Below are 13260 nucleotides of genomic sequence, written 5' to 3'. Positions count from 1 at the left end.
CATATATTGTTTTATTTTTAGAAAATAAACCTGAAATTGCAACGAAAAGCCAAGACACCACTTTTGGAAGTGCAACACAAACACACCTGTCTAATATATTGTTATTAAAGCACAAAGAAAACTACCAAATATGCAAAACCATTTAATAAAAAATTTATTTTAAACTTAGCATGAATCAGTAATCACAAGCGTTACAACATATGGTTTTACAGAAATTTTAAAAATTTCTTTTACAATAAACAGGTCTCTCTCTACATGCTAGCCCCAATTTTAGTTTTGAAAATAATACTTAACAGGAATAAGCATTCAACTCTAAAAAGAAAACTTTGGCATGTGTACAACTAGTCAGTTAAAAGTAAACAGCGGAAGATTTAAGTCAGGAAAAAAAACCCTCACGCTGATTAGCTTCACAGCACTGTTAAATCAGGGATGTAACCCATAAGCTACCTGCTATTAAATACAAAAGAACTTATTGAAGCCCAAAAATGTTACGGGGCAATCGGTGGTTCAGGGAGTTAAAATGGCAGCCTTTTAACTCTACCGATACCAATTAGAAAACAGTTTAGGCCACAAGTGAACATCAGTTTGGTGGTCACACCTTCTCCCCCCCCTTTAGTGGTTTGCTCACATTGCTGAACTATGCCACTTGGCATAACTGGCAGGCTTCACTTAGAACTGGGACAAGCAAAGGTGTTTGTAGGTCGGGACTGAAGGGCACCTTTAGAGAATGGGGAACGTGAATAGTGCCCACCAAGTCCATCTTGGGTCTCTCACTACTATTGGCCACCGACACAACTAGCAAAAATCTGAAGGGGGTTGTGGGGGTGGGGGGAAGAAAGAGCAGGAAAGATTTTGCAAGGCATTTCTCCTCGACATACAGTAGATAGATAGTGCATCTGTATTACAATGAGAATCCAGTGAAAACCCTAAATTTCAAGAAGTTATTCCTAATTCCATAATGATTACAAAAAAGCACAGTATGTGTGTAATTTTTCCAGAACTACTGCAATGAACATATTTTATTACAGTACTAGTAAAAGACTATGGACAGATAGACTACAGACAGATATCCTTATATTTCTAGAAGCAGAAATGCAGGTCTTGAAATTTAGAGATTCTGCAGCAAATATATTACTGCACTGTAACAGACTGTGGCACAATCATGCACTTATCTGACACTCCTGTACACAATTCAAAAGATGTTCTCCGGCAACTCAATACACTTGGCATCATTTTTTTTTTTTAATAGTTCCTGCTAAATGTTAGTGATCCAAAACTGACTGACAACTGTAGGGGCACAAATGGCAGAAGAGCAGTATTGTAACACCAGTCAGAATTGTACTCACTACTTCTTATTCCTAGGCTTTAACTCTTCTGCTGCATTACGCAGAAAAATATAGTTCTTCTTTTGTGGATTATAAAATTCATGGCCCTGAAACAGGAGAAAGTAAGCTGCATTTATTTAAATTCAGAGAAAAACAAGCAAACAAAAAAAAGAATCGGGTTACAATAAGCCAAACATCCCATCACTTGAATTTAGGAAGAGGTTACATTTTAAAAACACAGACCTTTAAACAGCAGACTTCCCAGGCAACTCTTGAGAAGTACTACTAGTAGATGTGCACTATATTTATAAACAGTTCTCTCTGAAAGTCAACTTTTAACATTACTTATTTTTAGCTAAACTTTTATACAAGGAACCAGTTTCACATTACATTCTTTGCTTTTTGAGCCAAATTGATTTTCATAAATTTAAGTTGAAGTCCCACATACACTTACATATTTACTGTTGTTTGCATGTACACTGGATGGGAAAAGTATTACGGAGACGAATATTTGAAGGTAGCAATGCTCACTTATATATAAAAATGTGCTCAGAATGCAAACCCACTGCAACACCAACACAATTAACTTGTTTCAAATGTGTGTAGATTTTAACTCATTAATGACAACATGGCTCTGTTTCAGCATCTGGATCTCTCTTATTCAGGCACTCATACAACTGTACCAATACAATGGTGTAAATTTGAAAAGTTATGGACTTTCATTTACCCAACAGACTAACGGCTCAAGAAAGGAGACAATGCCTTACATGGCAAATGCACTACTGAAATTTAGGCCCCTGACAGATGTTAAAGTAAAGGCACAATGGGACCTGATGCGAGATCCCAACTATCGCATGTGCTGCCATGTACATATTGTGCCACGTGTGCATGGCAGTAGATGCAACTGGGGGACCCCACATCAGATCCCATTGTGCCATGCTGTCAGTGCAGAGGTAGCCCAACCCCTCTGTACTGGCAAGTAGCAAGCTTGTCCTCCTTATGCTCCCTGACGCGCTCCAATCAGCTGACCAGGACTCCTGGCTGCAGGAACACGTGGTGCACTTCCTGGTTGGGAGCCCCAAGCAGCTGAGGGGTGCTCCCAGCTTTTGGAGCACATGGGAGTCTTGAAAGACTGCCATGTGCTCCAGGGGCTGGGCACTGGCTGCATGTTCATAATTGGTCGGGTCGGAAGGGATCTAAGCAGATCATCAAGTCCGACACCCTGCAATGGGAAGGAAAGGATGCTGGGGTCAAATGACCCTGGCTAGGTGATTATCAAACCTCCTTTTGAAGACCCCCAGGGTAGGGGCGAGCACCACTTCCCTTGGAAGTTGGTTCCAGCTCCTAGCCACCCTGACTATGAAGTAGTGCCTCCTGATGTCTAGCCTGAATCTACTCTCAGTCAACTTATGACCATTGTTCCTTGCTACTCCCAGTTGCACCCCAAAATTTTGAGAGCCAAACTTGTGTCATGTGTGTTAAGCCACAGCAGGGTCAAAACTATAGGCATGCTAGCCCCTGCTGAGGCCACAAAGCCTGCCGTGTTTCAAGGAGATCGGTGCAGGGGGTTTGGAGAAATTGCACCCCAAAATCCTGAAAGCAAAACTCATGTCATGTGTATGTGTTAAGTCACAGCGGGGTCAAAAAGCCTGCCAAGTTTCAAGGAGATAAGTACAGGGGTTGGGGGGAAACTGCACCTCTAGCTGCGGACAAGCACAACTCATGACATGGGTGACAGTGTGTGTGTTAAAACGCAGCAGGGTGACAGCTGCAGGGATGATGGCCCCTGCTGCAGCCACGAAGCCTGCCAGCTGTGGAGGAGATTGGTGCAGGGGGTTCTGGGCCCCTGCACCTCTGGCTGCTGACAGGCAAACCTTGTGTCACGAGTGCTTGTGCAACTGACTGTCTCTTGTCTTGGGGCAGTTGATTGTTTGTATTGATTCTTTCCTCCTCTTGGTGGTTTTGTAGGTGTTAATCCATGCTTGTTAAGTCGTTATGTAGTACCTAGGTCCTGTGTATTGAGCTGGTCCCTGAGTGAATCATGATTAATTGGTAACTGGTAACACAGTAGCTTAGCAGTCAGGCCTGCAGTAGTCCCCCCCAAATGTGCCCCAAGACAGACACAGTTGCACAAGCACCCATGTCACAAGTTTTGCTTGTCTGCAGCTTGAGGAGCAGTTTCCAAAAAACCCCTACACCGATCTTGAAACTTGGCAGGCTTTGTGGCCTCAGCAGGGGCCACCACCCCTGCAGTTTACAGCCCGCTGTGCCTTCAACACACACAGTGTCATCTATATCATGAGTTTTGCCTGTCAGCAGCTTGAGATGCAGTTCCCCCCAAACCCCTGCACCTATCACCTTGAAATTTGGCAGGCTCTGTAGCTTCACCAGGGGCTACCACCCTGCAGTTTTGACCCCACTGTGGCTTAACACATACATGTGACATGAGCTTTGCTTTCAAGAATATGGGGTGCACTCCCTCCCGAACCCCCTGCACCAATCTTGAAACTTGGTAGGCTTCATGGCCTCAGGAGTGGCTGCAGTTAAAACTGATGCATTCATAATCCCACAGCACTCCTTGTAGGAGCAGGTATGTTAGCACTCACATGTCAAACAATTTCCAAATCAAGTAACGTTCTGTTTATCCAAATCCCCACTACCACTTCAGCTGGCCACTTCTTGGCCTAAACAACTTTGCATTGATACTGCCTATGTTACATCTGAAAGCTGACTACAGTGATCCCAAAACCTCACTTACATTTGCAATGTTTCAAAAGTACCTGCACAGGAATCTGAGACCTCCAGATGCAATGACCTACTGAATGATGGTTGTCTTAACTGTCAACTGCCAATAGAAACATAACCTTTCTTACCTTTGACCAGTCATAACTGGAAGCATAGGCAAAGATATTTCCATTGTGGTTGAAACAACAGGCAGATATTGCCTGATCTAGTTGTTCTGATGTTTTTAGCTTTGTTCGTGCATCTTTATCCCAAAAGCTGAATCTACCGTCAGATCCTACAGTTGCAAGGGTGCCATGGGCAGGATGAAATGCTATCCCATTTACCTACAGAATAGTGTAAGATTATGTAAGACAGCTAATTATATAGACTGGGACACATCTACTTCACAGTATATGCACTGCATACTCAGAGAACCCAGGCCTTTTATATGTAAATTAATATAATGCAATTAAGGCTAGCTGATTTTTTGTAGTGCTTTAAAACAGAATTAAAAAACCCCCCACAAAAATCACATGTTGTTTTGAACCACCTATACATATGCACTCCCATTACAGAAAACACGTTAACTCTCTTGGTACTTAATAAGTCCTTACGGACCAGTAGGTTTTTCCATAGACAAAGGCACAGATATAGATGGGTATATTAAATGCTTTATCTTAAAAAGGTTTAACAGAAAGTAGAGGCAAAGATTTCTTTGCAAGTCTGTAATATTCCATGTACTCTTTTTTTTTCTTTATTGCATGTGACATTTTTTTCCTTTAAATATAAAAGGAAGAAGTCTCTAAGCACAAAAGGTCAAGAAAAGAAAAACTTCATCGTAGATTGGATATAAAATTATACAACCTGAAAAAATATCTTTTAACTTCATTGAAAATAATTAAGTTAAATGGGTTGAATACTTACAGCATAAATATCCTGAGGTGCTGATGTGTTTGTTCCATTGGAGCGATGACATTTAAATGTGAAGTTATCTTTGGCTCTTAAAAGAAAAGTATTTCATTATAAATGTTCTTGATTTCAATGAATGCAGCGAATACTACATGGTTTAAAAAACTACTTACGGATTGGGGGGGTTGATATAGTGAATAGCTACTCTTCCTTCAATACTTCCAAGGGCGAATCCAGTAGGTTTGTTGACTTTGTCTTTAAAAATAGCAACACAGCGATGCTACATTTGAGGAAAATACAGAGCATTTTAGAAAGGAGACTGAGAACCAGATTTTCTAAACAGCGTCTGTGAGAACACAAAATGCTGCATATATAATACCTACTCAAAAAGTTACGTATAACATTGAAAAGTGAGTCAAACCCCCTTCGAAACACTATGACTTTAGAATCTTACATTTTTAAACATAAGGAAGAAATGTTAGACGCACAAAATTCTCCTTTCACCAAAACATTACATGTGCACAAAACTCATGTAAAGTAGATGATCTGACGACTTTGGAAAGACTTCTTTAAATCTTGTTCTCCCTGCTATACATGAAAAGACTAATTCTAATAAAACACTATCAAGTCCCGCTTTCTGGAATAATGTCTTGCTACTCAATTCCATGCTATTCTGTCAAGTTAAAGGTATAGTCTAAGTGCTATCAGGAAGAACAACCAAAACTGCATGTAAATACTTGTTAGATCTGCCCCATTACGCCGAACTAAAGTTTACTATTAAACTGTTTAATAACTGTTTCAAAATACCTTATCAAATAACTATGATAAAAGGAAGTATTTAATGGATCCTAACCTTAAGAACAACCACTCAAATTATTTTAGGCAAAGTAAATCTAGACTGGAAAAAAGGAAGTAATTTTAAGTAATGATAACATTTTTTTCTCTTTTCACAAAACAAATCATTGAGTTAACAAAACTTAAAGCAAAGCACAAACTACATAGAATTATAAGGATTGCATCAAAATAATATTGGTCTTTTTATATTTAAAAAAAAGTCTGTAGTACCATCTGATACACTGCACAAATGAGATTATAATAAATGTAATTACTTACCTGGTGTTTAAGTGGAGATTCTATTCTTCTAAACTCAGAAGGCTGATTCTCTAGCTGATAAACTATCAAGCCCCTCTCTGCAGTGGCTACTGCTGCCATGGGGTATACCTGGAGAAGGTACGAGAAGCATGCTGGAAGAGACTCAAATATGGTATTGTCACAAAAAAGATGTCTAACTCTTTCAAACCACTTAACTCCTTCAAATCCATAAGAAAAGAAAAACAAAGTAAGAAAATCAAAGGAATGAAATTTTTAGTTCTGGGAGAGAGACTAGAGACTATAAGCCATTTTTTATGTAGAAAAGATACAGCAAAGGCAGCAGAAATATAGACGTCTTTCAAATAAAACAAAATAACAGTGTACCATTTTGATATGGAGAACTTTTATTTAATACAACTCTGGGCTGGATTCAAACCATTTAATGGGCACATATCCAAATACCTGAGTTTGCTCGCTTACCACATCAGCACAGTAACATCTTTCAGGCAGTTGTAAGGTCATCATAGGTGTTGGTGATCGTGTATCCCAGAACTAAAGAAACCAAGAAACAAAAGAATTTAAAATAAGATCTGTCATCAGACGCTTCTCCAAATACACCATATTCATATGCAGTAGTAAAACTGATTGGTTAGTTAGCGCAAGAAATCCTATTTCAAATTGTTTCACCCCTGACAAGAGTCAGATAGAATAGTTCCATTTGCTTAGCTCAGGACTAGAAATGTTCACTGCGGTTAATCTTTCAAATTAGCATACTCTAGAAAGATTTATTTAATACATTCCCATTTTACACGGTATTGAGAATACTGCAGTACAAAACCATTTGCTCCGGTGCAATCATACCTTTAAAGTTTTATCCCAACTTCCTGTCATTATGCAGTTGTAGTTTGGTGCTTTAATCCAATGGATTGTTTTAACAGGGGCATCATGCTGAAAACAGATACAAAAAACACATGCATCTACATTTTTTAAAACAACAGCCTACATCTCTTCCTCTTTACGGCTTCATGGAATAACATTCTGGTTGTGCATACCTCTAGTTTGTTCACATAAGTTATCACCACTGCCACAATGCTTCAAAATCTCTACTACAGATCAGGACTGTATTGTACTGTGAAAACTTTAAAATGACAGAACCACCAAATGAGACTTAGAAGAATTCATTTCCTTTACTGAAACGGGAGGTGTTCAGCATGCATAGAATACAGAAAGTGTTTTTCTAAAAACTCATCACTAAAGTAAAAGTGTTCAGGAGCAACAACACGTATTAAGTTAAGAAAAGTAACTTCATTTGTGCCTTTGTGTGTTGGCAATTGCAATAAATATTTATTTCCTACTACTGATAGCTAAAAATTTCTAATCAAGAATTAAAACCTGAATTGCTTCACCATAACTAAACTATAATGGAAAGAGTAAACATATTTACTTCTTGCTGGTAAAAACAACAACACAGAGACATTATTTTAATCATGTTAAATTACTAAGACAAAGCATTTTTGTCTTGGAGAGAGTAAGCATTTGCACTGAGGTTAAACATAAGTGTTAGAATCTTGACTATTAACACTACACCCATGAAGTTGTTCCCTTTATGGAAACAAACTTAATTACAACAGAACCTGTCCTCCTAGCATCTTAGCACATGGGCTAAATCTCAATAAAATAAAAGACTGAACACCTGGGAAACAAAAGAAAAGCAACAGTGGGGAGCGAGTAACTGAAAAATGGAATTAGACTGCAGCTGGACACTTCTGCAAGAACCATCAAGGGAGCTCTCTCTCACATGAGCTATATGGGGCTTTTGCCTAGAGTGGGATTTGCATTGCCTGCATTCCAGCTATCATACTAAAATTTATCTAGCATTATGACTTACACAATTCTTCATTTAGTAAGGTCAGCTAAAAAGTTGAGTAATTTATTCATTCACTATTAGAATTTTTTATTATTATTATTATTACTATTACTATTATGTTTTTCTATTATTAAAAAAGGTGTTAGTGACTCTCCCTTTGCAGGTAAATAGATTTTAGATTACTTACTTGTGCAATCTGGATGGCTTGATTACTGTTGAGATCCCACATTTTGGCAGTTTTGTCACAGGAAGCAGTAAAAACTTTACTCCCATCCTAAAAAAGAAAGTCATTCAAAGTTTCACATACACACAAAGTTCGAAGTTTAATGTCTGTAATACCCAGTACTCATTAAGGCTAGGGACAGAAGTTGCATATAAACCGGTTTAAGTGATCGGCAACTGGTTTAAACATGTAACAGAACAGAAGCTCAGTGCACATAAACCACTTTCAAAATGGCTGAAACTGGTTTAAGATAAACTTGGTCGAATGTGGTATCAGACTTAACTGACTGAGGTCAAACCGGTTTATGGAATTTCTGTCCCAGACCCCTTCCTGGTTCAAGTTAAATCCAAGTCGCCCAGCATGTTTTTCAGGCCTGGGCTGGGCTGTCTGCTCCAGAGAGCAGGGATGGCTCCGTCCCTCTGCTCCATAGCCGGAACAGGGGCGGGGGCACGGCCAGACGCTGACCCGACATGGCCCTGTGAGGCGAAAGGGGCAGGGACGGGATTTATTCCCCCCTCTGTCCACTCTCCCACTGGGAGACCACAGCTGAGGTCTGCCAGCCCTGGCCACTGCCTCTCATTCCTGGCCAGGCAGACCCCAGCTGGGGTGCCAGGGGGCAGGAGGGAGGGGGAATAAACCCTCTCCCTTCCCACCCCCTTTGCCTCAGGGGGTAATGCTGGCCAGCATCTGGCCGGGCCCCCACCCCTGATGCTGGAGCGGTGAGGGGGGAGGGACCCTGACAGGGGCAGCAGCCCCTGTGATGATGTCCAGGGAGCACAAGCCTCTTTGCGGTGGGAGGGCTGCTGCACTGCAGGCTGGAGCGAAATGGGCAGAGCTGCTGCAGTCTAAAACACTGAAACTTTCATACATCTGAACAGACTGTTACTAACAAAGAGCAGACCAGAATTACATTTCAGTCCTAAGTATTTCTGTAATAACTTCTATTTTGCTTCTTCTAATCGCAGAGTGGACACACAAAATTGATATACTCAAATTAGATATGAAGAGTATCATCTTACAAGCAGCACTCTTAAAACCCCCCCAACCAAACAGACCTTGTTAATAAGCCATTCCCCCAACATTTACAAATACTGTATATGAGAAGTTAATGATATTTTCATCTGTTCAGATGAGGACCACATCATTTTAAATACTGACAGAAAACTAATCTTGTTTTTGTAGAATTCTTATCAAATTGAAACAAGAAGCTAATGCCGGAAACACAACGTAAACGACAAATTCAACCAAAACAATGAAACTATACACTAGCACCATCTTAAAACTACTATTCCATCTGCACATATCTGAAGTCCAAATTAACCCAGCAAACTTAGGTTTGTTTTATATGACAAAAGTCCGTTACATTCTATGATTGCATCTACATTTTAAATTGATGCACATGCAAGATACTTGGGCTTTACTGCTATAGATTTCCTTGATGACAGAGACTTTTTGAAAAGAAGGACATACATCACTCCAACACACGTCTAGCACAGGCCCTGTGTGCATCTGCTGAGCCTTCGGAATTGTTTGTCCACTATCCTGAACTTCCCAACACCGCACCTAAAGAGTCATAGATACAGATGTATTAAAATACTATTAATTTGGAGTACCAAGAATGCATAATTGTGTTACAGAAATGAAGCACATCCTGTCCCTTGAAAACCTTACCCTTAATTTAGCACAAAGAATTCATATTTTAATAGACATGAAAAGAGTGGAGAGGATGCAGGTAAGAGAAGAAAGGCTTACAATAATAAATGACACAACTGCTACTCATTGAAAACCTACTGGACTGGGGTCCCTTGACACAAGCTGAAGAATGTCTAAGTTGAGGATCCCAAATGGCTCAGGAATGGGGGAGCCACTGAACTGCTCAGCCCTGACAACCTGGAAGCAATGCTGCTTTGCTTCACACGTCGAGGAACCTTGGCTGGTAGAGTGCATTTTCAGGATTACTCTTTCGCAACTTTGCATCTAAATTCCACCTAGTTCCCACATCAGTTGTCTTAATCCTTTTGCTGTTCTGGCATTCAGTACTTACATCGTTTGCCCAGGATCCTGCAATAAGGAAGTTACCCGGCAATGTTGGGGGACTGAAAGCTAAACAAGAAATGCTGTCATCAGGTGGAGACGTAACTTCAATATCCTGTAAAAGAAAGTGTTACACATATCGATACACTGAAGAAGTATTTGCTCGTAAACTCAAAAACATACTGTGAACTACTGAATTTTATACATGCACACCTGAAAATTAATACAAAAACTGAGAATAAAATACACCTTGATTTTACTTTGACAGATATAGCTGAAATACGTTAATGCAGTGCAGATTTTATCAAGAGGAAGAAATCACTTGTGCACAGATTAACAAGGTTCCTGCAATAGTTCCCTGCTCCTCTTTGCCTCCCATCTCAACGCCCTTTCACATGCAACTTGCCCAGCTGTGCACAAAACAGCCACCCATTCAGCAGCCTGAATATAATCCATTTTGGACACATATAGGCCACATCCAGATGAGTGTGGCCATATGGTATGTGGCGCCCCAAACACGTCTGTGGTGCCACATACCGCACAGTCAGGTGTTTTTCGCACTGCAATGGCATGCTGCCCATGTGTGCTCTGCTCCACTTTTTCTTTCCGGGGGTTGTTTTGACCGCTGGATATTCAGGGGTCAAAAAATGCCTGTGGAGGGGAAAAAAAAGGAGCGGAGCAGCATGTGCACAGGCAGCGTGTGCCACTCAAAAGCGGAGCCAGGCCGCCTGAACTATGCTCTGGCTGCTGACCAGGCTCCGTGCAGAACTGCCGCTGTTGCAGCCCTGAAAGGCCCCCAGGTAAGGCTCCCCTACCACACCCAGGGTAATTTGCTGTGCACCAAAGCACATGTAGCACATGCGTTCCCTGGACCAAGGTGCAATGCCGCTACTTGTCCCCAGGGAACCAAACGTCCATGCTTGTCTGGATGCTGCCATAGGATGCAGACAGAAGTGCAGCTCCCAGCTGTAACTCAGAACAATTTCTGAAAAGTGTTCTGAGTTACAGCATTACCCTGGACCAAACAGAAGTTTACTGTTGGTTCCGGGAGCTGCGGGCTGGGAGCCTGCAGCCAGGTCCTCTGCCAGAGCCCTCTATTTTTAAAAGGGGAGGGAAGAAAGGCAGCAGTGGGAGCTCATTCTTGGGGCTCCCCAGCTGGGGCTGAAGGGTGGGTAAATTGGAGCCCCCCCACCTGAGAGTGGCTCAAATACACCTGCCCCACCCTCTGGGGGGGCTGAAAGCCCCCCAGATTTAACTCCTTCCACTCCCTTTCCCTCCTCCCATTCTGAAAGTAGTGACAGGCTGGGAGGCAGCAGACACAAGTTACAGAAGACGCTCCATTTTGAAATGTCTTTACCTGATACCCCATGCAGTGAGGGTTCAGATTTTCACCTAATCAGGCATTTTTGAAGCTGTTTGTAGCTGTGTGCTTGTGTTTAATCACAGCTATAAACTGTTTTCAGTGGCCAGATCAGGTGAAAATTGTCACTTCCGTCTGCACCCATAATTCAAATAACAGCACACACATCTGCACACCTATCTTGTCTGAAAGGTCAGGGCCTTTATGTTCCTGGAAATAACATGCTGTCCCAATTAGACTGCCCTAACGACCACTGTGGCTAATCTATGCTAAGAGAAACATGCTTATGAACTACATCTCAATGCTATTGGGGTGCCAGGGTTTCCTGGGAGCATAGGAGCTCGTCATGCCTCACCACAGCATGCCAGTCAGGACGGTGAACCAGACTGTGCCATTTAAGGTGGACATGAAAACGGACCCACCCTGTACAATTACAAACCACTTCCTGGTCCAGCTGGCAGAGGCAGGAAGACAGATGCTCTCTGAGCCAGCTCTTGGTAACAGGGAAGGAGGCAGCAGCGTTGCCAGATCTTACATATGAATTATCATATGAGAAGCTCAAAATTACGGTATTTGCTGGAACACTATTGTACACTGAAAAAAATGCAAATAAATCTTTTAATTTACTTTATAAATTAAAAAACTCGCAGCTGGTAAAGTGAACAAAACGCTGGCTTGCATCCATAGATGCTTCTCAAGCAAATCCCAGGACGTACTTGGCCTTGGTGAGGCCGCAGCTGGAGTATTGCATCCAATTTTGGGCTCCACAATTCAAAAAAGGATGTGGAGGAGCTTGAGGGAGTGCAGAGGAGAGCCACGCGCATGACCAGAGGGCAGGAGAACAGGCCTCATGAGGAGAGGCTGAGAGCCACGGGACTCTTCAGCCTGGAGAAGTGCAGGCTCAGGGGGGACCTGGTGGCTGCCTATAAGTACGTAAGGGGCGTGCATCAGGATCTGGGGGAACGCCTGTTCGCCACAGTGCCCCCCGAGGGATTTCAAGGTCCAACAGTCAAAGACTCCTGCAAGACCGTTTTAGGCGGGACACAAGGGAAAACCTCTTTGCTGTCCGAGCCCCAAGGCCTGGAATAGACTCCCCGCGGAGGCAGTGCAAGCCCCTACTCCGGGCTCTTAAGAAACGTTTGGACACCTATCCGCTGGGATCCTTTGACCCCAGCTGACTTCCTGCCCCTGGGACGGGGGGCCGGACTCGATGATCTCCCGAGGTCGCTTCCAGCCCTAACGTCTATGAAATCTATGAAACATTCTTCACTATAAGTCGGACAGCGAGCGCGTGAGAACCGGGCCCTTAAAGTCGCCTTTTATTTCGAGGCAAGCCGTCCGAAGAAAGCACCGACAGCAAACCCACAGGTGGGTTCGGACTCTCCGCGAACAACTCGAGTTTCGCACACGCCGCCGAGGAACAGGCGCCTCCATCTCCCTCCGCGCAAAATAACGTTGATTTCTACCCTCTTTTAATTTCCCCTGAGCCTGAAAAGGGGGCGCAGGCACCCAAAAGCTTGCAAAAAAAAAAAAAGGTAATTTCTTAGCTGGCCTCATCAAAGGTCTCCTGGAAACAAAATCTGCATCTTGAAGAGCGATGGCGCGTGGACTGACAGGGTAGGAGGGTTGACGTGCCCGTGCAAGGGGAGGAGCAGGCGCGCCGGCCACCCTACCTTCATGGGGTTGTGGTTGTCCGCGGCGGTGCTGCCGAACATGCTGGTGCCGC

At 42.5% G+C, this 13260-nt stretch overlaps 1 protein-coding gene across 2 annotated transcripts; it reads right to left on the bottom strand.

Moving 5' to 3' along the window:
• Window positions 1–13254, bottom strand: RAE1 (ribonucleic acid export 1). Of its 2 annotated transcripts, none has more exons than XM_025204708.1 (11): window positions 13208–13254; window positions 10185–10289; window positions 9611–9703; window positions 8105–8191; window positions 6912–6998; window positions 6513–6602; window positions 6072–6179; window positions 5132–5238; window positions 4974–5049; window positions 4199–4393; window positions 1–1432 (listed from the first exon to the last, which is right to left on the bottom strand). In XM_025204708.1, the coding sequence occupies exons 1-11, from the start codon at window positions 13247–13249 to the stop codon at window positions 1346–1348; spliced, it is 1077 nt and encodes a 358-aa protein (XP_025060493.1). In that variant the 5' UTR covers window positions 13250–13254; the 3' UTR covers window positions 1–1345. The 2 variants fall into 2 exon arrangements, with proteins under 2 accessions (XP_025060493.1, XP_025060494.1); XM_025204709.1 differs by lacking the exon at window positions 13208–13254 and adding an exon at window positions 10712–10985.
• Between the last annotated feature and the right edge of the window lie 6 nt (window positions 13255–13260).

This window comes from Alligator sinensis, unplaced genomic scaffold (genome assembly GCF_000455745.1).
Source record: "Alligator sinensis unplaced genomic scaffold, ASM45574v1 scaffold970_1, whole genome shotgun sequence".
NCBI classification, from domain to species: Eukaryota; Metazoa; Chordata; order Crocodylia; family Alligatoridae; genus Alligator; species Alligator sinensis.
Note: the sequence above shows the minus strand (reverse complement) of the source record. Positions and strands in the feature narration are given on the sequence as shown.